At 38.4% G+C, this 23,803-nt stretch overlaps 2 protein-coding genes across 5 annotated transcripts; one reads left to right on the forward strand and one right to left on the reverse strand.

The window, feature by feature from the left end:
• The first annotated feature begins 1,978 nt into the window (after window positions 1-1,978).
• Window positions 1,979-15,683, forward strand: LOC131784680 (serine-rich adhesin for platelets). 3 transcript variants are annotated; one of them, XM_059101491.2, is made up of 14 exons: window positions 1,979-2,379; window positions 2,649-2,944; window positions 5,988-6,941; window positions 7,107-7,209; window positions 7,567-7,713; window positions 7,850-8,206; window positions 8,692-8,988; window positions 9,925-10,043; window positions 11,495-11,678; window positions 11,912-12,150; window positions 12,323-12,442; window positions 12,570-13,015; window positions 13,487-15,020; window positions 15,544-15,683. In XM_059101491.2, the coding sequence occupies exons 1-14, from the start codon at window positions 2,328-2,330 to the stop codon at window positions 15,592-15,594; spliced, it is 4,899 nt and encodes a 1,632-aa protein (XP_058957474.1). In that variant the 5' UTR covers window positions 1,979-2,327; the 3' UTR covers window positions 15,595-15,683. The 3 variants fall into 3 exon arrangements, with proteins under 3 accessions (XP_058957474.1, XP_058957473.1, XP_058957475.1); XM_059101490.2 differs by having other exon boundaries at window positions 1,980-2,379; window positions 7,540-7,713; XM_059101492.2 differs by lacking the exons at window positions 1,979-2,379; window positions 2,649-2,944 and adding an exon at window positions 5,220-5,576 and having other exon boundaries at window positions 7,540-7,713.
• A 728-nt stretch (window positions 15,684-16,411) lies between these two features.
• On the reverse strand, window positions 16,412-21,468 carry LOC131784681 (uncharacterized). Of its 2 annotated transcripts, XM_066171750.1 has the most exons (5): window positions 21,273-21,468; window positions 19,480-19,676; window positions 18,681-19,148; window positions 17,432-17,532; window positions 16,412-16,690 (listed from the first exon to the last, which is right to left on the reverse strand). In XM_066171750.1, the coding sequence occupies exons 2-5, from the start codon at window positions 19,667-19,669 to the stop codon at window positions 16,592-16,594; spliced, it is 858 nt and encodes a 285-aa protein (XP_066027847.1). In that variant the 5' UTR covers window positions 19,670-19,676; window positions 21,273-21,468; the 3' UTR covers window positions 16,412-16,591. The 2 variants fall into 2 exon arrangements, with proteins under 2 accessions (XP_066027847.1, XP_058957476.1); XM_059101493.2 differs by having other exon boundaries at window positions 16,412-17,532.
• Window positions 21,469-23,803: the final 2,335 nt, after the last annotated feature.

Genomic DNA, 23,803 nt, shown 5'->3' on the forward strand with positions numbered 1-23,803 from the left:
CTCCGTAGCTATGTAACCCTTGGTATGGACCAGTGCTTGGTTAGAGAGAAGTTTCGTCCCCTCCATTACATAAAAGTCTGAAAAGTATCACGGCTTTACGGAATTACATCCTCTGTGGTTTTCAACATATCACTCATACTTGGCAACTTTAGAGGCTGCAATGCGCCGTCGAGAAGTTTTTTCACTAACTACTCTACTCAGAAGGTTGATAAACAAAAAAAACTGTGTAGGGGTCTAAGGAAATACGATAAAATAGAGAACTTGACAACAGAAGTTTATGATCAACAATTTAATGGCTCCGATGTTTTTGCAGTGAACAATCAAGTAATAACGTAGATTTGTAACTATTTACTTTTCTTATCACAACCTTAGGGCCAGTATGTTAGTCAGCCATTGCTTTGACGTTGTTATGCGCTGCTAAGAGTACAAGATACTAATTGTTCGTTTCTGTGGCACTGGTATGTTTGGGTCATGAATATCTAAACAATCACGAATGTTGCAATTAACACCATAACAATGGTACATGATCTCTTTTCCTTTTCTTTCCTTAATTTGAAACAGACAAAAGAGCAGGCATAGCTCACATTCTAGAAGAGAAAGGATGTTAGAGAGTTAAAGTAAAAACTAAGAGTTTTTATGATAAGCTTAAGCAAAATCCTGCAACGAAAACTCACAGGCTTTTACAACTCCTGCAGACTTCTAAATTCGGTGGCGGTATCAATGATTAGTCAAAAGGGATGACATGATAGACCTTTGCGTCAGCTAACATGCTTTCTTTTCAAATGAAATCCCTTGTGAGTTACGAGGGAATAAAAACCTTCAACTCGAGCATGACGTCTTGACGTCACTTAGTTGCCTCCAAGAAGTTGTTTTCTTTGTGATACGTCCAAAAACGACGTTTCCCAGCGTGCGATTGACAAGAATACAGACACATCTTTCTTGTAGCCTTTTTAACGAACCACGCGTCTTTGTTAACGGTAAGTGACGTTCTCAAGCTGATATCTGATGTTATCTATTGAGCAAAAGAGCTTAGAACTGAGTAATTCCAGCTAAAGTGATTACATCTCAGCGAGACAAACAAATGCTTTGGCAAATGCTTAGGATACTGTGCTATCTCGCTTTCTTACATTAGTAACCTTGCCTTGCCATATGGTCCTCCTTACGCAGGACATAACTCAATAGTTAATATAAATTGCACAAATTCATTCTGGCACTTTTGCATTTCTTGTTCATCCCTAATACAGCGCTTATCGGTTCAGAAGTCGTTAGAAGAGCGCATCAAGAATTCGGAAAGAAACACCAAACACCACCAAACAGTCCCTGCTAAACTTTACAATTTCTTGTTATGAATAGGTAATGAAGAAAAAAACACTTTGATACTAATTGGCATTTGAGAACCCCGTGAAGCTGAGGTTACGAATTTAGGTTTTTTAGTCAGACGTGTAGGGCTACTTATCGTCGATATATGGCCGTTCCGCTTAATAAATCAGTATTGACTTTGCGGCCTTAACAATGGTAAAACTTCATTCTCACGTCCTTGACAGAAAATTAAAATATGAAAGAAAACTGCTTCTCGCCCTAAGCCAAGCGTCCTCGAGTCTTTACGGTGCGTGTTGCAAAAAGATCAAGATATCACAGGCGAAGAGGAAGGCTGCCTCACGCGGGCTTAAATTGCACGCAGTCATCGTTTCTTGTGTCGTGTGCAAAGCTTTGTTTAATGTTATAACTCTTTGAAAGGATTTGGAAGCATCACTTTATTTGCTTTTTTTCCCATACGCTTGAGCCGTTGTAACTACAGTGTCGTCATGTTGAATAATAGTTCAACCCGCGCTGTTTAATTAGTAACCGAAGTCTGTTGTGTTTGTGTCCAATGAGATGAAAGACAAATAATCAAGTTAATACAAACTTGATAACTCTTTGACAGTTGTATTGTTAATTCTCCGTTGCCATGCGCACTAAAATCAATCATCAGGTTGATAACAAAGTGGCTGTCCGATGAGCAAAAATTAATGATGCTGAAAATGTATGTATGCAGGCCACTAACTCTGTAACACATTATCAGGAAAGTCAAAAAGAGACTTTATATATAGCATACGAGCTTAAGAGTGCTCCTCAGATAGTGTCACATTCTCGAGACAATTGTCCTCAGAGGTTGAGGCGCCGAGGATATCCGGTAACACAACAGTGGGGCGAACTGTCCGTCGTGTGTACATTCCGCAGGAGACTCAAATGTCCAACTTGTTGTGTGGCTCCTATTTCAATTGCGACCTTGCGGAGGACAGCAATGTTTGTTTCACAGCAATGATTTTTCATGCTTGGCGAATGAGATGAATGTTGACGATTTTATCAAAGGTCTTTCTGAGCAACACCAACTGGCAGGTAGTGTTCGCTAGTCTTGACAGATCAGTGATATTTTGATGTTTTCGAACCCGTCGATACGTATCCCTTCAGATTCCTCGCACTCGTTTGCTTTGTTGAATCCCGATTTGATTGAATTCCAATCCATTCATTTCGGATGGAGTCTTTTTTTTTTTTTTTTTTTTTAATTTTTCCAATATATGTTAGGACTATAAATGTAGGGTCTGATATAATTATTCTTTTCAGCTTAGTAAATCAATTATAATTTTAGTGGGCCTTTTCTTTTATAGTGATTAAATTTGCTCTACCTGGAGTACACGAGTTCCTAGAGGACATTTTAGCGGCGGAAAATCTGAGCGAAAAAGGAGAAAATTTGCGGCTTGAATTTGTGAGTATTCTTAAAAACCTCGGATCTGCCCCTCAATCTGATGAAATAAATACTGTGACAAGTAACGACAAGGAATCACCTCAACAACATTCGCTACTTTTACGGTCAGACGACGACCTTGTTTTCAACAAAGGTTACTCGCACGACAACACAGAGCAAGCGCATTGGCCCGAAGAAACAGCTGAACCAGACGAAAAGGTATTTATTTATTCTTTTCAACGTGTTTGTTAACTGCGGGCTAATGATCGCAGTGAATATTGCCTTGTATTTAAGCGCGTGCGAGTAAGTAGTAGGCAGTATGCGTTAAATTGTCCACTACGGGTAAATGGTTAATCGGTCGCGGGCGTGTGGAACGATGTGAATGATGATCAGATCTTTTTCTATTATTCTTTTTCTTATTTCTGTCTGTTACAATGGTTGAATCTTTTCTCTCCTCGGCATTTGCTCAGCCATGTGTCAGTGCGTAGTGGTTTTATACTGACATTTCGAATCTCTTTGACGATATCAAGAGCATCCGCAACTGTGTGATAAAACAATTATCCGTTTCGTGCATTTATTGCTTTCTTGAGAAGGAAAATAATTAATTCATTGGACGGTAAACCACAAGCTTTGGTTGATAATACTCTTGGAAGGAAGTGGGAAAGGCCTAAGACTTAAGTAGTCGTTAACTACCTGGTGTTCTTTGTCTTTCATACTCGAACGATCGCGTACGTTTCATCGTGTAATAGTGGGTGGAAGTATACTAATTAGGGAAGTAGTATTCGCAGGAAGCAGTGACATTTATTACATACTCTTGCACTTCCCTGCAAAAATATGTCCCCATAATTAATCGAATAGTTAAAATAAATGAACGTTGTCGTACATCCCAAGTAAAAGTTTGTGCATTCGGGCTATCAAGAAACTTGGATAAGTGCGCATGTAGAAGCTACTTCATCCAAACTAGAATTCATTGAAGCAGTTTTAACTTTGGTTCTTAGCTTCTTTGTCGCTGTTACTATTTTCCGCCTAACTGCTTGTGTGGTTGGCATAATTGCCTGACCTTTTCACTACAATTGGTTTTAGTTGCTGATAAAAGGTCTCGGTAATCCTTTATTATGGTGTTATTTTCCCACCGTAAAGGAACTCTGGGAATTTTTTAGCGGGTAGGTCAAAAGGACTGTGAAGCATTTATAAGTGCGCTTGACGCCAAGATGGAGACCAATTCTAGAACATTTGTTTTTCCGCTTTAACGCTATCTTTTGTCCATGCTGGTTGCCTCAAAAATTAAATTTGAGATTAGAGATAATTGATTTCAAATCACTCATTAGCGATAATCGCGATGTTTCATCTTTCATTGTTGGCTTGTTTTCGTTTTTGATGGTTTTTTTAAATTTTTTAAAATTATTATTATAATTATCGTAAATTTTTGGGGATTTTTGAATCTTTAAAAACTGGGGGAAATGTTTAAATTGCTATTCCGTCAAGTATGTCCACCGGATTGTCACAGAATTTTTTAAGTAGACTAATTCGAGGGGATGATTAAGCATTTCAACGGTGCTCATGATGAAAGTAATAAACTCTTTCAATTTCTTTTCAAGTTTGACTATAATTAAAGCGCTTTTCTTCTCGTGTGACTGGACTCAAAAATTTTCACTCTATGCAAAAATGTGTCTGAAAAAAGACGATTCAGCGAATTACCGTATTCAACTGGTGATGGCTCTTTTTTTTTAAGTAATTGTCAAAAAGTATCGTACCATTCATTTTTAAAACGGTCTTATTCAAGACCTTTCTTCCCTCCATTCTTTGTTAGATTTTATTTAAAGAATTTAAACAGTTAAAGTATTTGAGCTGTTCACGAAATGGAAAGCATGTTACAAACTAGCAAGATTTCCATGTGCATCATCCAAAAAAATTTGTTTCTTTTACATATATTGTTTCATCATTGGGGAGCTAAGGGAATGTTGACTTCATGCTTATCTTAAACTTTACTCCAGTTGTTTTTTTTTTTAACAGGCTGAGGTCAACATTGAGTTACATCTTATTGAAAGAGTCTAATCTGCAACATGAATCTTTAACAATAGTACATACATGTAGGGTGTTGCAGTATAGATAATAATGTTATTTTTTCAGCCAGGTTGACAAGTATGAAAGTTGGAGGGGTGACATGGTGGTTGCGACGTTTGATGCATTTTTAACATAACATGCATCCCTGTAAAATAATTGATTTCACACATGTTGTAAAGAATCCAAGTGGGGTTTCATGCAATCTTTCATAGATTTGGATAGAACTAAGAGAAGCCACACTATATACTCAATCCTTAGAATAGTCCTTTGTTGCATTCAAACAACAATCCACAATCAACATCATACCTGATCTTAATGTGTCATGCAGCAGCATGTTTGACCTCTTACCTCTACAATCAGTTAACAGTTTTAAATTGCTACATCTAACATTTCACATCTACTGCCCTAAAGGTTAACACTTAGTTCGCTGTTTGTCCAGCATGTGAGTTCAGATTACATTTACATTATCATCCCAATGCATTTCTTGAGGAGGGAAAAATTAATTAAAAAGGCAGACCACACATTTTTTGATTGAATTAAGTTCTCATCTTTTGACCATCCTGGTTTCTTTTACAAGAGTAACCTGAATTCAGTGTTATTCCTTGATTATATCATGCACAAAATATGCAGAACTTGTTTACAGTGAACTGATTTTAGACCTGATAACGTCATGTCATAAGTATTGCATAGCTGGGAGAGTTCTAATTGTCAACCAGCATTTCCTTTGCACCTCAGTAAAAGAAGCACTGAAGTTGTTTTGAACAATTTTTGGAAGTTCAGGTTTTAGGTGAGGGAAATATTAATTACTAGACCAAGAAAAGTTGACAGGTTTACATTTAGTTCTTCCCATACATAGGTGACAATTTACACAGAAATTTTGGTTGATACTTTGCCAAAAACATTTTAGAATACTAAATGATAAGTATTTCAGAGCCAAAATATTATGATTGTGATAAAGAAGTTCATGAAGTGCTGCTTGACTAAAATGCAATCTAAACCTGAATTATTGTACCATTTCCTCAAATGTGTTGTTTCCTGTCCAAACAAAGTTTTTCATAATTTTGCATCTTAGCATTAGATACTTCTCAGATTTTCTAATATCTTTCCAGTCCTGCCAAAAGAAATACAACATTGAAAAATTTGGGCTTTGTGAGTGACAAATGCAACAATTTTTTAATTAAGTTCTCATTACCTGCAGGAAAGTGAAGAAATACTGCCATGTCACAAAAGGACAGATAGCACTGAGGAAAGTGGAATCTTTCTATGCAGTACTTCATTGCCTCAGTCAGATGCAACATCACATAAAGATACTCTCAAAGTACCCATGCTGGATTCAGTGGATGCTTGGTCTCGAGACACAATAATCTCAGAAACAAGCAGTGCAGAAGTTGAAGTGCTTGATGGCTGGGAAAGTGATGTGAATGGTCATGAAGAAGGTTACTTCACAGGAGATAATGTCTTCGTGGACTACTCTGTTCAGACACTTGACCTTCAACCAAATGAATTTGGAGAACTTCATAGTGGTGTGATGTACATTAGGGAACATCCAGGATGGCACAAAAGATGGTTTTCCATCAATGACCAATGCTTAACATGTTTTCGACATAGGTCTGAGACGAAGATGTTGTTTCAGATTCCCCTCAAGGGAGCAAAAATTATTCCAACAGATAGAAAGAAAAGTAGAATGTTCCCCATTACTCTATCAGTTCCAAGAATTCATGAGACAATCACTTTTGCAACAACAGAAGATCATTCAAGACAGGAGTGGGTATATGTGATAAACTATGTCCTTTCAAGACTTTTAGAGGATGATAGCAGTCCAGACTCACCAGAGAATCAACCAGCTATTTCATATGATACTTACCTTAAGTTGACCAAGTCTGAAAAAGACCCCAACAAAAGTAACCCTTGTACTGAAGAACTTGAAAAGCAGAATCAGACCTGGAGAAGGAAGGTCTCTGTTTGTCTTGAGGGAACCAGAATTTCGGAACCTTGCAGGAGTGGGAGTGATAATAATGATAATGTTGTTACAGGGTCTCTTTCTCCATGGAAAATGTCTGGTGTTGAAGAAGACGAAGAAGAAATGCATGTTATGAATAATGATCTCTCACCAGGATTGGATGATGTCGAGTCATTTAGGGAACTGCAAGAGGTAACTGATAGAGAATAGCACTATTAATTTAATTAATTCTATTTTCTCTGCCAAAAAAGGAATTGGCTTACATTTGAATATCTTGCCAGTCAATAATTTCTAGGTAAAATATGTGACTTGCAATGTTTCTCTCTCATTCACTGAAAAACTTTTTTTAAATCAAAGATTTTACCAGACATTATACAAGGGTGTGAGGTTTCTCCTGAAGGAAGAAAAAAGAAAAAGAGCATTTTCAAGACCTACTCTTCTAATAATGTCAACAAAGTTGGTAAGTTCAAGGTCATTCACTTTACCTTTGCAGATTTTGATGAAAATATGGTTTTATGCTCCCTAGCGAGGAGGCTCCTCTTGAAAAGAAAAAAACAGCAAACATACTTGAATAAATAGCTAAACTAACCAATAAATGAATAGATCAATCAATCAATTATTGTAAATATAAGATGTTGAAAATACACTCAGTCTATTCCAAAAATGTAATAAAATCATAAGATCATAGTGCCGGATCTTTCGCATGTCTTTATTATCACGGGGCAGTGACAAATTAATTTTTGTTTGCAAATAAAAAGTCATTAATTGTCAAAAATGACTTCTGCTATAGATCACCAAGATGGAAGTTTTTTATCAGTCAGCAGTTGTGAAGGGAAGTCATTGTCAGTCTCAGACCTTCAAAGTCCAGGCTCAAAAGTGAAAAGGCATGGCTCCTTGGCTGATTCATTGTCTTCTAAAGCTTCGCGTGTCAAGTCAAGGATAACAGGCTCTTTCTTTAAGAAAGGTGAGTACCAGAGTATTCAATGATTACTCTTCGAATACGCACTGTATATCGAGGTGGTTTGAATTCTTACTCATGCCAGAGTGCAAGTGTATAAAATTATTCCATTTCGTTATTTTTTAATTGTTATTGCCTGCAGGTCGTAAAGATGACATTAAAACTCCACGTGAGTTGACTTCCTCTCAAAGCACCACATTTTCGGGATATCTACTTCGAAAGAAAGGAATGAATTGGAAAAATCGATGGTGTGTTGTCAAAGAGCTCTCTCTATTTTGTTACAAAGACTTCGGAATAGGAACTGCTGAGCTCCAGGTTCCTCTGCGTGGTGCATCAGTAAAACCAGTGATAGAAGGCACTGAACCTGATGACAAGCAGCACGTATTTGTGTTGATGGGTGAAAAAGAAGAATTGCTTTTCGCCGCAGAAAATGACGCTGAACAAGAGGAATGGATAATGGTTCTAAATGACGAAATAAAATCGATTGAGAATTTTCCAAGTGAGTGACTTTCGAGCGCCTTTAAACTGCTGAATTCTTAGTTTTTGTTACAAGATGGCATCCCTTAAAACCTATAGTTACGCTGAACCATACGTTAAAAAATAATGATAATAAAGCAGCTATGAATGTCTTTGTTTTGATAAACTAATTTTACTCACTGTTTAAGTCTTTTATCTTCTAATTTTGCCTTCCGTTTCGTTTTTCTATCGGAAAAACAACACAAAATACACAGATTGTGTGTTTTCGCGCTTCTCTTTCGGCGGGAAAATCACCTATGGGCGAAGTACATCCGGGGTATCGTACTAGGATAGCTTTCTCCTCTGCCTTTAATTGTTTTTGTGAGTGTGTGCGTGTTTTGCTATGTTTTTGTTTTTTTTTCTCACTTGAAACACATTATATCAGTATGCCCGTCCGACGCGATAATATCTCCGTGGGAAAGTTCGCTCTTTACAATAAAAATTACACTTTCCTTCCTTGTCATGCAGGTCCCGTTTCAGATTCACCCGAGAAAACCCCAGGCATGTCTCCCAGATCTCTCTCTAACAGGTCTATACCAGGAAGCTCTTCACTTCCAGAGAGTAAGGAATTAGTCAAAGAGAGCAAGGATTCTTCTCCCGTTAGCACCAAGAAGACGTCTCTATTTAGTTCAATTGGACACAAACTCACTAAGTCGAAACCCAAAGCTGTTCCCGTTGGTGAATTAGCCGTTCCTGCATCAGATGTTACAACAGTTGGTAGTGTAGAAGGCGGCTTCATTTTCGTACAACATGGAAATGATTCAGGTGAGTTTGGTAGACCACATTGATCGATTGATCAAAGTAAGGGAACAGCCTTTCTGCACAGGTACCACAGAAAAGCCAATTTTATCGCCTAGTGAGAACTATTATGAAACTGAATATTTTCCTTAAGCACTGAGATCTCAAAAAAAATTATCCTTGAAAAACAAAAAAGGGAGGCGGCAGAAGGTCGATGAAATTGAGGTCATACAAGGCTTCGGGTGAATTTAGAGTAGATGGTTTAATCTTGCATAAGGACATTTTAAATGTGCTTATTTCGAGTTTGTTTGCACCGAGCACTAAAAATTTTTGTTGATATTTTAGTCTTTTTATCACAACATTTTCACCTTTTATTAAAAATTTTGTTTTAATTTAAAGTGTTGGCGAAGTCACAACTTTTTCGGTTCATCTTTCCTCAGTATGCTTGTGGACTGCCATTATACCGTCTTTCCCTTATTTTTGGTTTCGGTGTCTTCCCAAAATGTGTACACGAACATTTACATAACAATTTAGATAGATTGCTGATACTGTTTTGTGACTAATTTTTCTTTTGGTTCCTTCTCCTAAAGTGGCTAAAACTTTAATCGAAGAAAATCGAGTATTTTTAAAAACATTGACATAAACGAGAAGAAAGTTTGGCCGCTCAACTGATCCAAAATATCATAAATTTTTGTGCGAATTGATGATGCGTTAAAACCAAACTCCCTAGCACTTAGCGACAACACTCGCCCAATATATTCAACATCGTGTCCAACGTCATTTACACTTCTACGTGCTGCCAGGAGTTTAAAATTGTGGGCGTAAACTATTAACTACTCCCTCATTGTCAGGACAATATTTTGTGAAATTTATTTCCATGCTAAACGTGTAAGGATTTTTACTGACATCCTGTCGACTACAAGTATTCAGGCCTTGCATTGTACTGGAATCTTATTATTCCAGGTTCTTCAACTGTGGAGCGGAGATCCAATAAAAGCTGTACACTCGAAGTAACCACTTCTCATACCATGGAAGGCTTTCTTAATCAACGCGTTGAAGATGATACGTGGCTTAAATGTTGGGTATGTTAGTCTTATTTGTACAGTTGGTGACATTTAAGCATCTGCATATTTAACCAAAGTATAAGTAGCCGAGACGGAGGGTATTGAATCATCACAAGCTTTGCATCTAAGCTATAATTGAAAACTGAAAATTTTTCATTATTACCTGTAACACTTTCGCAAACTGACTAAATCTTTGCAGTTACCATAATTTTCTTTAATACATTGTTAGTGGCATAAAACGCTTCGTTTTTTCCACAACTTATTATCGAGTTGATTTTTTTTTCGTGGAGACGCTGGTAGCCGCATTTATCTAACATCGAGGTGTTGATTATGAGGGAGCATTTGAAAGCTAATTTACCATTGTTAAGTGTTGAAGCTTGCATGAAGTAGTCTTGGACCTTTGACAAATAAGGTTACAAGCAGCGAATTTCTTTGTTTGTTTTGTAGTTTAATTCTGCGACCCAACATCGACGAGATAACACAAGTTATGTGTTAACACAAGTTTTATTGACGTGACAACCAGCTGTTATTGTTATGCAATTTTGTTAACATCAAAACAACAATGACTCATTAACGGTTGCACTAGCTCCGTGCAATACTAAAACTCATAGTATTGGTCCTGTTTAATTTCGCCGCTGTGTGACGGGCGGGTTTTATGGGTAGCCGTTGACCTTGTTTATCATATTGGCTTAGTAACTTTGACCGAATAGTTTATTATGCCTTATCGTACCATCTGGTAGACATTTTCTCATATGCGGCATGGGTAATATACTGTATATAGGAAAAAGTTCTTTTGCCTGCCCTTCCTCTATCCCACCTTTTCCTCCGATCTTCCTTTTTGGTGCTATATTCGACCTTACCAGCTAAAATAATCCAGCTCAGATCAATTAAGATGCCTCAATCAAAACCAAGGGCAATCGATCGACTTTGAATTTGATGAAAACTGATGTATGAAACTTCTTTCTTTCAAAGAAGAAAGATACATTTTAATGTAAAGTTTGAGCCAAGTTTTCACCCGTGTTTAAGGTGCAGCCAATAGAACGTTTAGGAAAAAAAGGCAAGGCAAGTGATATTTCAGTTTCAGACCGCCTGCTGCAATATATGAAGCTTAACGACATTTTAAGAATGTTACCTTTGATGATGGCCTCATCAATTTATCACGATTGAAAGCAGTCATTTGAAATCTATGCGATTTAAGAAGCCTTTATTTTTAGTATTGATATGATTACATATGATCTGATCGATAATCGCCCAAATATGTTGTTATATTGTAATATTATCGATGAGTCGATATTAACCTTGCCATCGATACTTATCGAGTTCAGTCTCGCCTTCTCCCCGTCCTGAGAACCGCTTTGCCAGTAAACGAGAAGAGCAAACTGACGTGAGCCGGATTCATCGCTTAAACGATCTCTTTGATTAACATTTCTATTCATTTGTTTCTTTTTAAATTTGTTTGTCTTTTTAAGGTAAAACTTGAGAATCATACTCTACATATACACGATGATAAAGACAGCGAGGACTCAGTTGTGGTGAAATTAAAGCTCAGCAACTGTGTGGTGAAAGACAGGGGCGATCAACAACGACCGTTTGTCATGGAGATACGTCGAGCTCTTGGGAGAACACACTTTTTGCAAGCCCAAAGCGAATCAGGTGTGGATGAAGAAATCGCACGAACGAGATTGCCACTAACTGCTTTTACGTTTTTAGTGCCCATTTATATGCAGATTTGATAAGGGTCGCAAGTAATTTAATTCAGGATGTAAACAAAAGAACAACAATGAGGGAGAAGACAATGATTTTAAGACGTTAAGTAGAACTGTATGTTAGCATCGAAGTTTCTTAATCGATACACTAACGTAAATTTTCTTACCCTTTTCAAACAGAGTACAATGAGTGGAAGAAGGTAATAAGTGGGTCCATCGTTAACTCACCCAAGAATCCCCGAAGACCAGTGTTAACTTGGAGCTCAACGGACGAAGACAGAACACACCGAGGCCTACTGGGTAAAACCCAGGGTGATTCAATCGATAGAGATGACGTGTTTCAGAAGACAGAAGAGGCGCCCACATCACCAACTGGTCATCCTGTGAGACCAAACACTCCGCTTAATCCATCACCTCGGGTTAGTGGCTTGAAGTATCAGAGGTCGACAAAAGGTGTTAATTCAGTTGTAATGTGGGGAATCAAAATTTAACCTCGATGAGCTTTGCGATTATTGGACCTCGGGTAAATCAGGAAAAGCCTCTTATTTTTCGAAGTCCCTTATTCTGAGCAAGATTTTTTTTGTCTTTCAGCCGTCTACAGCTGGTGACGTGTCTAACTCAGAGAGTGATGAGAGCGAATCTGCTGCTAGAAATGAACCGCTGCAACCTGAGCCAGTTGAAAGATGGCGATCCTTTTCCGAAGGAGAGCAGGTACTCTGTGTGCTGAAACCTTGAAAAGCTGTAATCGCGAGTCTAATGTCAGTCTACTGCAAAATAAATTTATGGGAAGTAACAAACATAGCTTAGCACTAAAATGCGTTGGTTCTCTTCAATACAGGAGGAAGAGAGAAAGACCAGAAGTAAACTTCACCGCTCAATCTCTAACGCCATACCAGCCATCGCCCATTTTCCTGGCAAGCGAAAACGTCGCAGTCGCACGGTACCAAATGTGCAAGTGTCTCAGGAACTTATTACGAACGTGAAACACTCTTCCTGTCTTTTTATGAGGAGTGGTAAAGGGCTGTGGACAAAGCGATGGTGTGTGTTACAGAAGGATAAACTGCATCTGTTCAGACGACCTGATGAAATGGTGCCAACGAGATCGATCCCCCTGAGACAATGCGAAGTACGGTGCGGCAGCAAAAAAACTAAGAAGTTTAGTTTTGAACTGAATGTTCCTTCAGAAAAAGAAGATTTATGTTTTGCCGCTGATTCGGAGAAGGAGATGTTAAGTTGGATGAGGTTGCTGAGGGTAGTAGCAGAAGAAGCAGACGCCATTGAAAGGTTTGTACCTAAATGAAATACTCACATATGGACGACCCTTAATGTAATTCAGAGCGAAGTGGAACTGAGTAACAAGGAATTTATACTGATTAGGCTGACTGGTAAAATTATTGGAAACGATGGAAAACTGGTGGTATGAACCATACTTTTTCAGAGATAGCGAGTGGGAAAGTTGGCAGAAATCAGCAAGCTCCCCGTCCAAGCAAAATTTCTTCCTTTTTTGTTCACAAATTAACGGCATAAATTATTTGGAAGTTCTGTTAGTCATTTATGGTTAAAATGGTCTCCTTTCCAAAACTAAAAAACATTTTAAATAACCAGCAAGAGAATGGTAATGTCAATAGAAAATATTTCCTCCTTGATCGGACGAACACCATTCTCAAATTTGTCTTTTCTAAGCACCTTAGGGCCTTCAACTAAGAGACAACTGCGACTGAAATGACTAAGTCAAATTACGATCTACTCTTTCAGCTCTAAACGTGAACGCAGCGATGTAGTGAATGTTGAAACAGAACATAAATCCAGAGATGTTGGCCAAACTTCCTCATTCTGTGCGACAGATCAGTCCCCAGCCGACATTTATCAGAAAAATGACGAGATTCAAGAGACCAGCTCTAACTCTCCGGTAGGGTCGCAGAAAATCGAAGAAACATTATCAACAAACAGTCCTAGTGAAGGTTTGCCAAAGCCAAGTACTTTCGCTTGTAGACCCACATCACTTGATGGCGTATTGAAACTTCTCCAAGATCAGCAGTTGATGCAACAGATAGGGCAACAGAGATTTGACAAAGTTAAGAAGGCCCAAAAAGCATGGCAGAGGTCAGCGGCCGCGGCTTTGAAAGAGCGTCGTTCTGCTTCTATTACCCCGGATGGAGTGATGTCTGAGCCCACAAGTGGAGAAGCAGCGATCGACGAAACAAAGCGTAGAACTCTGTCTTTGTCGAGGACACAAGGGGCGAATACAGAAATTAGTCCATCTTCCCCGAAGCTAGGCGCTAATAAGATTATAGAGCAGTTTGAGAAACTTGCAGAGGAAGAAAGACTCAAAACTCTGAAAAAGGAAACGCTATTAAAGAAGCGCCGAAACTCACTTACGCTTGAGAAAGATGTGTTGAAAAAGAAAATAAATAAGACACAAGAAAAGAAAAACACTGTGAAGAAGTTTCTGGGGAAAGATGAGGCAGCGAGCACTGAGGATAGACATCGCGTTGAGGAGAGACTTGAACAAGTGAATCGGGAATTGAAGACAATTGAAAAAGACTTGCTTGATAACAAGAAGATCGAAGCGCAAGCATTGGATACAATTAACGTCATGAAAACGAAAACAGTGAGGAAGCACTCTTTCGCCAAAAGCTCGAGTAACAGAATTCAAGTAGAACAAAAACGCAATGAATTTAAAAACTCTCCTTCCGAGTCCACGTCTTCTCAGGGGTCGGCGGAGGATAAGTCAGACAGAGAGGTCCCAAGGACACAGGAAACGTTGGAAGCCGTGCGAAGGCAAAGCACGGCTGTATCCTTAGCTGTGCTAGAGAAAGAACTCAGAAAAATCTCACCCGTCGGCGGTCGAAAGATAGGTGGAGGTGAACCTTTCAGACATGGTAGAGTTTCTTGGTCCTCTGAGGGTTCACAGGAAGACTCGGGTTTGAAAGATTCACCCATCTTTGCAAAGAAACAATTTTTGGAAAAGAAAATCTCAGTAAGCTCAGAAGGCGCACCAGGCGATCAATCGTTTTCGAGACCTAACTTAGCTGATAGTGCTGAGTTGAGGAGGAAGCGCTTCTCCGCTTCAGGTTCTAAGGTAGCATTTCACAACCTTTCCGTGGAGATACCCACTGAAGACGAAAAGGACGTGGAAGACGGGAAAACAGTCGCAGATAGGCATAGAATGTCTACTGCGTCGGAGCCGGGTGCGTCTGAAATTACACTGCGAAAGCTATCAGTCAACTCGGAGAAAGGCTTGGAGGACCACCGTGCCAGCTTGTTGAATGCTCTATCGCAGATAAAGGTATGTATTATTTTTTTTAACTTTGAAAAGTTTAGCTTAGGGCGCCGTTCTCTTCAACCCCATCAATAAATCCGCCCTTGCGAACTTCCTGCGATATAGCCACCTATAGTTTCAGGGGTGTTGCTCGGGCATCTTGAACACACGCTGACATCAGAAGCCAAAAATGGCTTGAACTTAAAACCCAGAAGATTTTCTTAAGAATCTTTATTAAAGAGGTGAAGAGGTGAACAACTAGCGTTGACCTACCATGAATTTCGCACCATATTGGCGGTGTATGAGAAGCCTAAGATTTGACATCATCAGTAGATTTGACATCATCAGTATGTACGGACGAAAGGAACAAAGCAAACAACTTGGGCACAACTAAATGGACTCACAGAAAACGGCAACCCCATCTTTGCAAAATTTTTCATCCTTAAATCCTTTTCATTTACATCAATTACTTTGTTGAGGAATTTATTAAGGAGTTAACGCAATTTTGACGGTCACAAGCTTCAACTTTATTGTTTTTCCTTTTTTTAAGGACTTTGAAGAATTTGCCGCTGTTTCCGTAGGAGATAAGTGGAACAAATGAGACAACGAGCATTGGCCTGCACAGTACCACCCGACACTCCAGGCAAATTTATAGTATAACTAACAGAAAATATGGTGAGATGTCAGAATGTTTTAAATATCCAAGTATCCCACCTGTCAAATTTACCTAATGGGCGCTCATCGTGCACAACAATAGCACTTTGGTGTTTTGTTTTCAGTCTCTTTGATTATTTCATGGTTGTTATATATGATCAGCATTCGTTATGAATCCACACTATGCATATCATGCTTAATGAACACTTTTGCGTGTGCGCGGAATATTCTGCATGTATGCCAAAAAAAAAGTATGTACAAATTTGACAATAGGTAATGCTTGCTCGAAGGTAAACTGAAAAAAAATCTCACTTATTGCTTAACCCGAGTATACCTTAAGGCTCGAATTTCTTAAGTCATTTTGCTATTATTTATCCCCAGTTGAAGTTTTTAACTTGTTTAATTAAATTCACGGCTCAATGCTTTATTGTAATTTCTAAACAAAGCGTACATGTGGATGATGCATGAGAGTAAGTATAAAGTCAAAAGTCGTCAATATAAAGTTACAATGCTACCTGATTACTGGCTGGATGGATTTATATGATATATTTATTGAAACACACGTGATTCTCCTTAATTTCCCAGCGTTAGAAATAAAACGTACTTAGCGCGCTCAAATGGCACTCTGCTGTAGGTACAATATTATTTCCTTTGATTAAGTGAAATTTGAAAATTGGGTCAATGACTATTTTGTAAAGAATGAACTATATGATAAAATTTGAAATTTTATGTATTAGATAAGAGATCTATGAAATAAAGGAAAATTTAAACTACTGACTTAAACTTGGTTCACGATTTGCCCCCTTAACTCAGTTTACTTTTATGCCATAAATTCTCTTTTCAAAGAGACTAGTTGCGGTCATACTGGTGTATATTCTGTTTGAGTCGCGCGAATGATTGTATATGGAGTGGTATCCATCAAAGTGAACAAGGAACAAATTATTTTAGGAAAAATACAATCCTGTCAGACTAAACCCTGCAAAGTAGCACATCGTCAACCACACAATTCCAATAGCAAGCGTCTTCATCAAAGAGTTGTAATCCTTGGGTATAAGAAACGAACTGATATCAACGGTTAGATGAAACAATTGATATGACAAGAAAAGGTAAAGAACAGACGCAAAAGCAAAATTCAGGAGTGGGTATCCAGGGAAAAATGAGATCAGAAACTTAGCGTTACCCTGGAGATAAATATGCAGTTGAGAGATGTACGTTTCTAGTGTAACTTTCCCTAGCCACGTAAACATGTAAAAATAGTACTTTCGAAAAACCGGCAACACATTCCGTAAGAAAATGTATGATAGCAGAGGGACAAAGGAAAAATATGGGTGGAGTTTGTTATACTCATACTTTTCTAGTGCAAAGATGTACCGCACCCAGAGAGCAAAGGCGGTGAGGCAAACGGATGCAATTCCACACCGTATGGCAATTCGTTTGGCAGACGACTTTTCGTCCAAATATCTCATAAGTCGCTCAAAGTTGGGATGAAAGTAAGCACAGAGCATGCCCAGGAGAGTGGCATAGTGGTCGAGCCCCGCCCTGAACATCCACTCGTGAAGAGAATTCTCATAGCTAAGAATAAAGCTCAAAGGTTTAAAAACAACATATCCGACACCTGGTACATCAAACATTAAAAAGACAAGAAGGAAATATATCATAAATTTTACGGTCATCTTTTTTGGGTCTTCATTCCAAGTATTCAGAAGTTTCATGAAGCAGTAGACAGATAGGAACCAAAACGTGTGCATTGGACAGATGTAATATAACATGTATTCATTGCGTACCACCAAACATGTTATTACCACCAAGAAATTAAGTCGAAAAAGCATCTTGAGCACTCGGTAAAGGCTGAAGTCTCTCCTAACCCAGAAAAACGAGAAATTACCTAAAGGGAAAGAGATACATAATGTATTTACAAAAAGAAAAGTGAAAAGGAGATTAACCATGAAATATTAACTATAGGTATTGACAATTTTTTTTTGCGTTAATTTAAATCTGGAATCTTACGAGCAGACGGTTTTATTTTAAATTTCCGTTTTACCACATCAGTCTCCAAATCAGAAATTTATTCCATATCTAACATACCAAAAAGAAAAGAAAATCTACGGATATCGAAATCATTCAGTAAAAATTACTGGAAAGTTAGGAGGCTGACATCGTGATCAAAACAAAGACGAAAGCTGTAGGCCATTAGTTTTATTCAATATCAGTCTAATGTGCCGCAATGTTCCTTACATATCGCTGTATGATTCAGCCCTGAATCTCAGCTACAAGAGCAACCGTTGAGAATTTCAACACCTTGTATGGAATAGTATGGGGAACGAAATATGGATGATTTACAACGATAAATATTTTAAAGTACGAACATTTTACACGTAAAATCAATAGAACTTACTCACATCTTGTGTATCTGTTGCACTTTCTGGTGATATCTACCGCTTGTTTTGCCATCACTGTTATTCCTGTTTTAAGACGACTTATAACAAGAACAGTGATGGCAAAACAAGCTTAAACGGCAGAAATCGCCAGAAACCACCGCGGACACACAAGATGTGAATAAGTTTTATTGATTTTACCTGTAAAATGTTCATATTTCGAAATATTCTTCTGTGTAAATCGACCATATATCGTTCCTAATACTATTCCTTATAACGTTCAAATTCTCAACGGCTCCTCTCCTAACACCGAGTCACACAACGCGTGACGCTTTCATGAATTAACCATTTAGTTTTCCTCGAGACGTTTATCTTACCTCAACCCTTCAAGTTCTAATAGGGAACTGAATAACTCCTACGTTTTTGAGACTCAACGCCAGCCGTGGTTGAGAGTTCTTTCTATCGGAAATTCCGAATTTTTTCCTCCTTCTTCTCCTTCGCTCTCATTTCAGCTGATCGTTTGATCTCACAGAAAGCACGCTAGGAGTAATTCAACTCTTTTTTCGGTTGAATAGGTTTTTTGTCTGCCTTTTGTGTCTCAAGAACGTATGTACTTAAGATTCGTAATGTAGCTGACTGAAAAAAGTCACCAACTTACCAAAACCAGTCATCCAAACGTAAGCAGCAATAAACACCCTGATGGCATTGTAAGTCTCTGCAGCCTTGAAGTAGTGATACCACACAAACATGACTTGCATCCAGCCTTTCCACTCCTCGGTCTGTTCTCGGTTTAAAATCTTGTCTGTAGTCTCCTTCCTCGTCATTCCAACGCTTACTGCAAAAAGTAGGAGGACTAGAAACCAAAATAAGTCTCGTGAATACGTGCGTTCAGTGACGGGGAAATAGTGTTCATCATCGCACAAATAATAGAAGAACATAATAAACCCAAATACAGCCACAGTGTAGAGAAAATGATCCACTGACGGTCTGGAACTGCCAGGTGCTTGTGATGCAGACTTTGCTCCGACATCATTCTCCTGCACAATAGCGTGATGTTCCTTACTCTGGACAGCTTTTTGCGGTACGTCACCATTTTCTGCCCATCCAAGCTGACAGTTTTCATTATCTTATGGAGGAAATAAGAAAAAAGAGAGTGAGATCTTTGAGAAAGAAACTATAGGAAACGCTTCTCAGAAGGGTCTTCATACTTGATATCCTTTTGTAGATTTAATTAGATGCAGATGAAGTTAATTATGGTTAGTCAAAACTGTGTGTGAACGGAGACATTCAGCAAAAAATCAGTGGTGTGGGACCTATCAGCTCAACTTAATGATTTCGGGCCATTTTTAAAATCCCCTACTTTTATTATAAAGTCACAAAAGGCGAGGGAAGTGAAATTATCTCACAGAGGAAAGAACTCAGGCAAGCAGGCAGGCAGACAGACAGACAGACTTTACCAGAAGCTGTCAGGCGAAACGTATGAATGGCTGGCACTTTGAAAAAGAACAGAAGCTTCCTAAAAACTGCCAGCGATATAACTGATAACCAAAATAGGTAAAGTGCTTTCTGATGAATAGACAGTGAGCCTTTTGATGGGAGGCGTCCTTGTCCTTCTGTGAGGTTCGTGGCATTCTCGACATTCATCATTGATTATCTGAGAGAAAAAAAAATATTTGCAAAATCCGCGAGTCTTTCAGAAAGTGAACTCTCAGAAGCCGTAGAAAGCGTTTCTCATTCCGCGTTGTTACTTTTTTTCATGGAGATGGAACCAATACTCGAAGACCACATGTTTTATAAGAATAGTGAAGGAAGTGAAGGAAATAACCATACATACGTACGTTGGTACTTAAAACGCGAAAGTTGTTAATGAGGAGAGGTTTAAATGTCTATTGTTTTTATTTGCTATTGTTTCTCACAAACCGACAGAACTCTCTAGGAGTCCTTTCAAATAAATTAGCCAAATCACGAGACAAGATATCACGGCCTCAAAATGAACCAAAGCATTAAAAGTGTGAACGATAGGGAACAACAAATGAATGCCCCTGACTTTTGTCTATAACTATGATCAATGGGAAATACAATTTTGACACGAGAGATTGGCATTTTTAGTGAACAGCGGGTAAAATATTATTCATGGCCGAATACACCGCATTTCCTCTTGTCAAACTTCAGTAGAGCCAGTAATCATTAATACACAAACTTAAATAGTAAAAGTAATGTCCCAATATCAACAATAACAGTAATATTAATAAAAATAGTAAAAAAAAAGTTGGTTAGGTTTCACTTTTAATAAGTGGTGAGTGAGTTTTCCTATCTAAAATAGTAGCATTTACCTCTCTTTTGGATCTAAAGTCACTGCCACACTAATCATAACACATGGTCGAAGTTGTCTAAGACAAACCACAAAGTACCTAAAATCAACGGCTCTATAAACTGCTATCTAATACACAACGTATCATTTTGAATGCAGATGACAACCGCTGACTAAACTCCTTTTAAACTCGGAAAGTTGTTTCGTTGTGGGTAAATTTTGTTCTGCCTTTAGTTGTTTTTGTTAGCCGTAAGATAACTTTGACTTGCCGTGAATTTTTTGTTTTACCGTGACAGTTGTAAAGTTGTAAAAGCATGCATCAGTGAATCAAAGCATTTACGAAAGTGGAAATTCTCGACTGATTTATGGGAAAAAAAATGTTTCCAGACATTTCGGAGAGTTGAGTCCCATACGACAGCGACTTTACTCCTTGAGGGTAACAGAAAAAATCAAAGAGATTATTTGGTGTATTTTCAAAAGATAATTTACATTCCTGTGGCAAATATTAGGCCAGAATGACCTGAGACTTTGGTTACTGCTGCTTATATTGAATAAACCAATGCGGAATAAATTTCTTGTTTGTTTCTGTTCTAAAACATAATGTTAATGGCTATCGAGAAAACTAAAATTTTCTTAAGCACAACCACTAACTTTTTATGCAAGAAGAATGGTAAGTGAAAGAGAATATCTTATTCGTTAGTTTTTATCATCAATCAAACAGAAAATTTGCTCGAGCTTGCTCGTAAGAGGCCGTTGATTTAACTCAAGTGGAGCATAACATATCGTTGTAGGCACATTTTAACCCTCGTATTGCCGTATGTTGGCTTGTCCTGTTCCAACAATTTTAATTCCACGAGTTTGTTTCAGGAAAAAGAAATGCGATACGGAGTTATAGTCGAATACGAGATCGTCAAGACTATAGAATGAGGATCAACTTACTGCATTGCTGTGTCACACATTGGAATATCCATTTGCCAAATCGAATAATTCTTTGATTATTTACAGGAAAATGTCGACTTTTGAACAACCTTCATCCAGTGGATTTGACTTAAATTCGACTGGCGAATAAATTGTGCTCGGCACTCGCCTAACATGACAGTGCAAAATTTATTTAGTCCGCGTTGAACTAATTATTCGCCTGTGACAATTGGCACCATTCCTTCCCAGAATTCAGCATTTTCATGTCATGCTCAGTTTCACGCGTTGATTTCGGGATAAAGTGCAAAGGATTGCCTGCTCAGAATATCGTTCAAACCGGGCGCTCAAAATGTTGTTGAAGTTCAAAAACGCACAAAGTGCAAGAAGTAAAAGAAAGCAATGAAGTAAGAGAAGACAACGGGCCGAAAGAATCGACAAAATGAAGTGGCTCATAAGGAACTCTAACACAGATTACACAACAGTCTGTTGCCTTGTTTAAGGGTCTGGTAAGGGTCTCATAAGATAAAACCAGAATTCGCTCAAAACATCGATTGCCCAAGTGGAAAACCTCCAAGTCGTTTATCATAAGTGACATTTTCCAGAGAAAGGGAAGTTGTCTCTAGGATAATAGAGCGAGGACAGCACTTCGGTCGAGTGAAGTGGCAATGAATTCTCGCGATATAAAAAGCGACCTCACATGCGGTAGTGTCATTGCTCGCCAATTGAAAAACTGCAGGTAAACCCCTGTGCGAAGCCTATGCAAATATTTGAGTAAGTAGCGCTTTGACGAATACATTAGAAGAAGAGAAAATGAAGAAAGTAAAGAAACAAGGAGGCGTGAAACATAGACTCTGGTTCTTATGGGCTTCGTTCACGAGCCTGTATCGGGATTGAGTTCTTGTATAAAGAGACCATCGACTTTGCTATACCATGTTCAAGGCTAGAAGAATTGGAACTGCAGAGTTCTGCTGATGTTTTTCGCACCTATAATATCGGCAACTAAGGTATTGTCTGAAAATAGTAGTTAATCACGACTAGAGGTCATAGTTGTTACGCTTCACTTCGTCTGACAAAGGACTGAATAGGTTTAATCAACTGAGTCGATAATGCAAATTGGTCTTCGAGCGTTAGCCCTTTGTTGCCCTTGGCTCTCATAATGGGCTAAAATTCGAAACGTAAGCATTAGAAACTCTTTACAGTAGCCGATTTACACTATCAACTCATGAATATGAAAGCGATCTTCTCAGTAATGAACACTTCTTAAGCAGTAGTGAAAAGAAGGCCTTCTTTTCACTACTACCTAAGTAGTGTTCATTACTACGAAGATCGCTTTCATATTCACGTCTTTAACCACAGTTCAAATATATGACTTCCATATATTCACAACCGACTATCAACTCAGCTGATAAAACAAAATTATTTTGTAATATTCTACAAAGTATTACATTTCTTTAGAAACATACTCCCCTGTGAAGTTCTATCAAAGGCAAACTATCCCTCGTCGTGTACCCGTAAAGACGAATCAGAAGAAAACTGCAGTCACGTTTCCTCTATAAGTGGGGCTAATCGACACGCATCTTAATTCATAAACTACGTCTGACATGTATACATTCAACCATTTATGCTACCGTTTAGAAAATAAATGCGACTTTCAGGAAAGTAGTGGTTAAACAAGCAACGAGTTTTAATTTTCGCATGAACCTAACCTACCTTACCCTGCCAGGAGAACAAAAAACAAAGAAAATAAATTATCATAATTCTAGCTTTACGAAATACGCGGGAAAAGACACCACACCCTTTATTCAAAATTATTGAACAACTTTTAATAGTGATTCTAAATCATCGCAGAAACATCTATTCAGTAAAAGTCAACCATCAAAAGCCAGAAAATTCAACTGAAAAAGGCCCTATGAATTTTAGTACCGTCATCTATCAAAATCGGATAAAAATACCCCCCCCCCTCCCCCCATTGAGACCGTCATAAATGTTACCTAAACACCATTTGCCTGCCGCGCGAGTCCGTATTGTTTCCCTCCAAAGCTCAGCTCTTTCCGTAGCTGGGTCGAGGAAATATTGGTATCGCAAGGTCAACAAGGTCAGAAACCAACAATTTCAAATATCGGAAATCTTTTCGTTTCTTAAAAATAGTGTCTCATAGCCATATTCTGACCCCGTCTTTAACAACGCGGCGCTGCTCACTAATCAGTAAATTTTTTTTACGGTCATTCGGACAGCCTAAGACATACTAGTTTTAAGGTTCATGAGGCTGTCTGAATCAAAGTCGCATTTAATCAAGTTGGAATGACACATACAGTATTCATTTCGGCACCTGGATGTTCCATGTCTCTCAAAGGCCTAGTGTACCTCTACGTATTGTGTAAGGAAAAGAGCAAAGAGAAAGCGTGTCACCCAGTAGAAGATTGAAGGATCAGTTGTCGGTTGTTTTCCATTAACTTTCATTGTTAATGGCCAACAACTGAGCCTCTAGCTTTGTGTTTTGATGAGAAATTGGCTTCCCACTCCCGAGACAATTAGAAGTTACAATTTTGGGC

Source organism: Pocillopora verrucosa, chromosome 9, assembly GCF_036669915.1.
Source record: "Pocillopora verrucosa isolate sample1 chromosome 9, ASM3666991v2, whole genome shotgun sequence".
Lineage (NCBI taxonomy): Eukaryota > Metazoa > Cnidaria > Anthozoa > Scleractinia > Pocilloporidae > Pocillopora > Pocillopora verrucosa.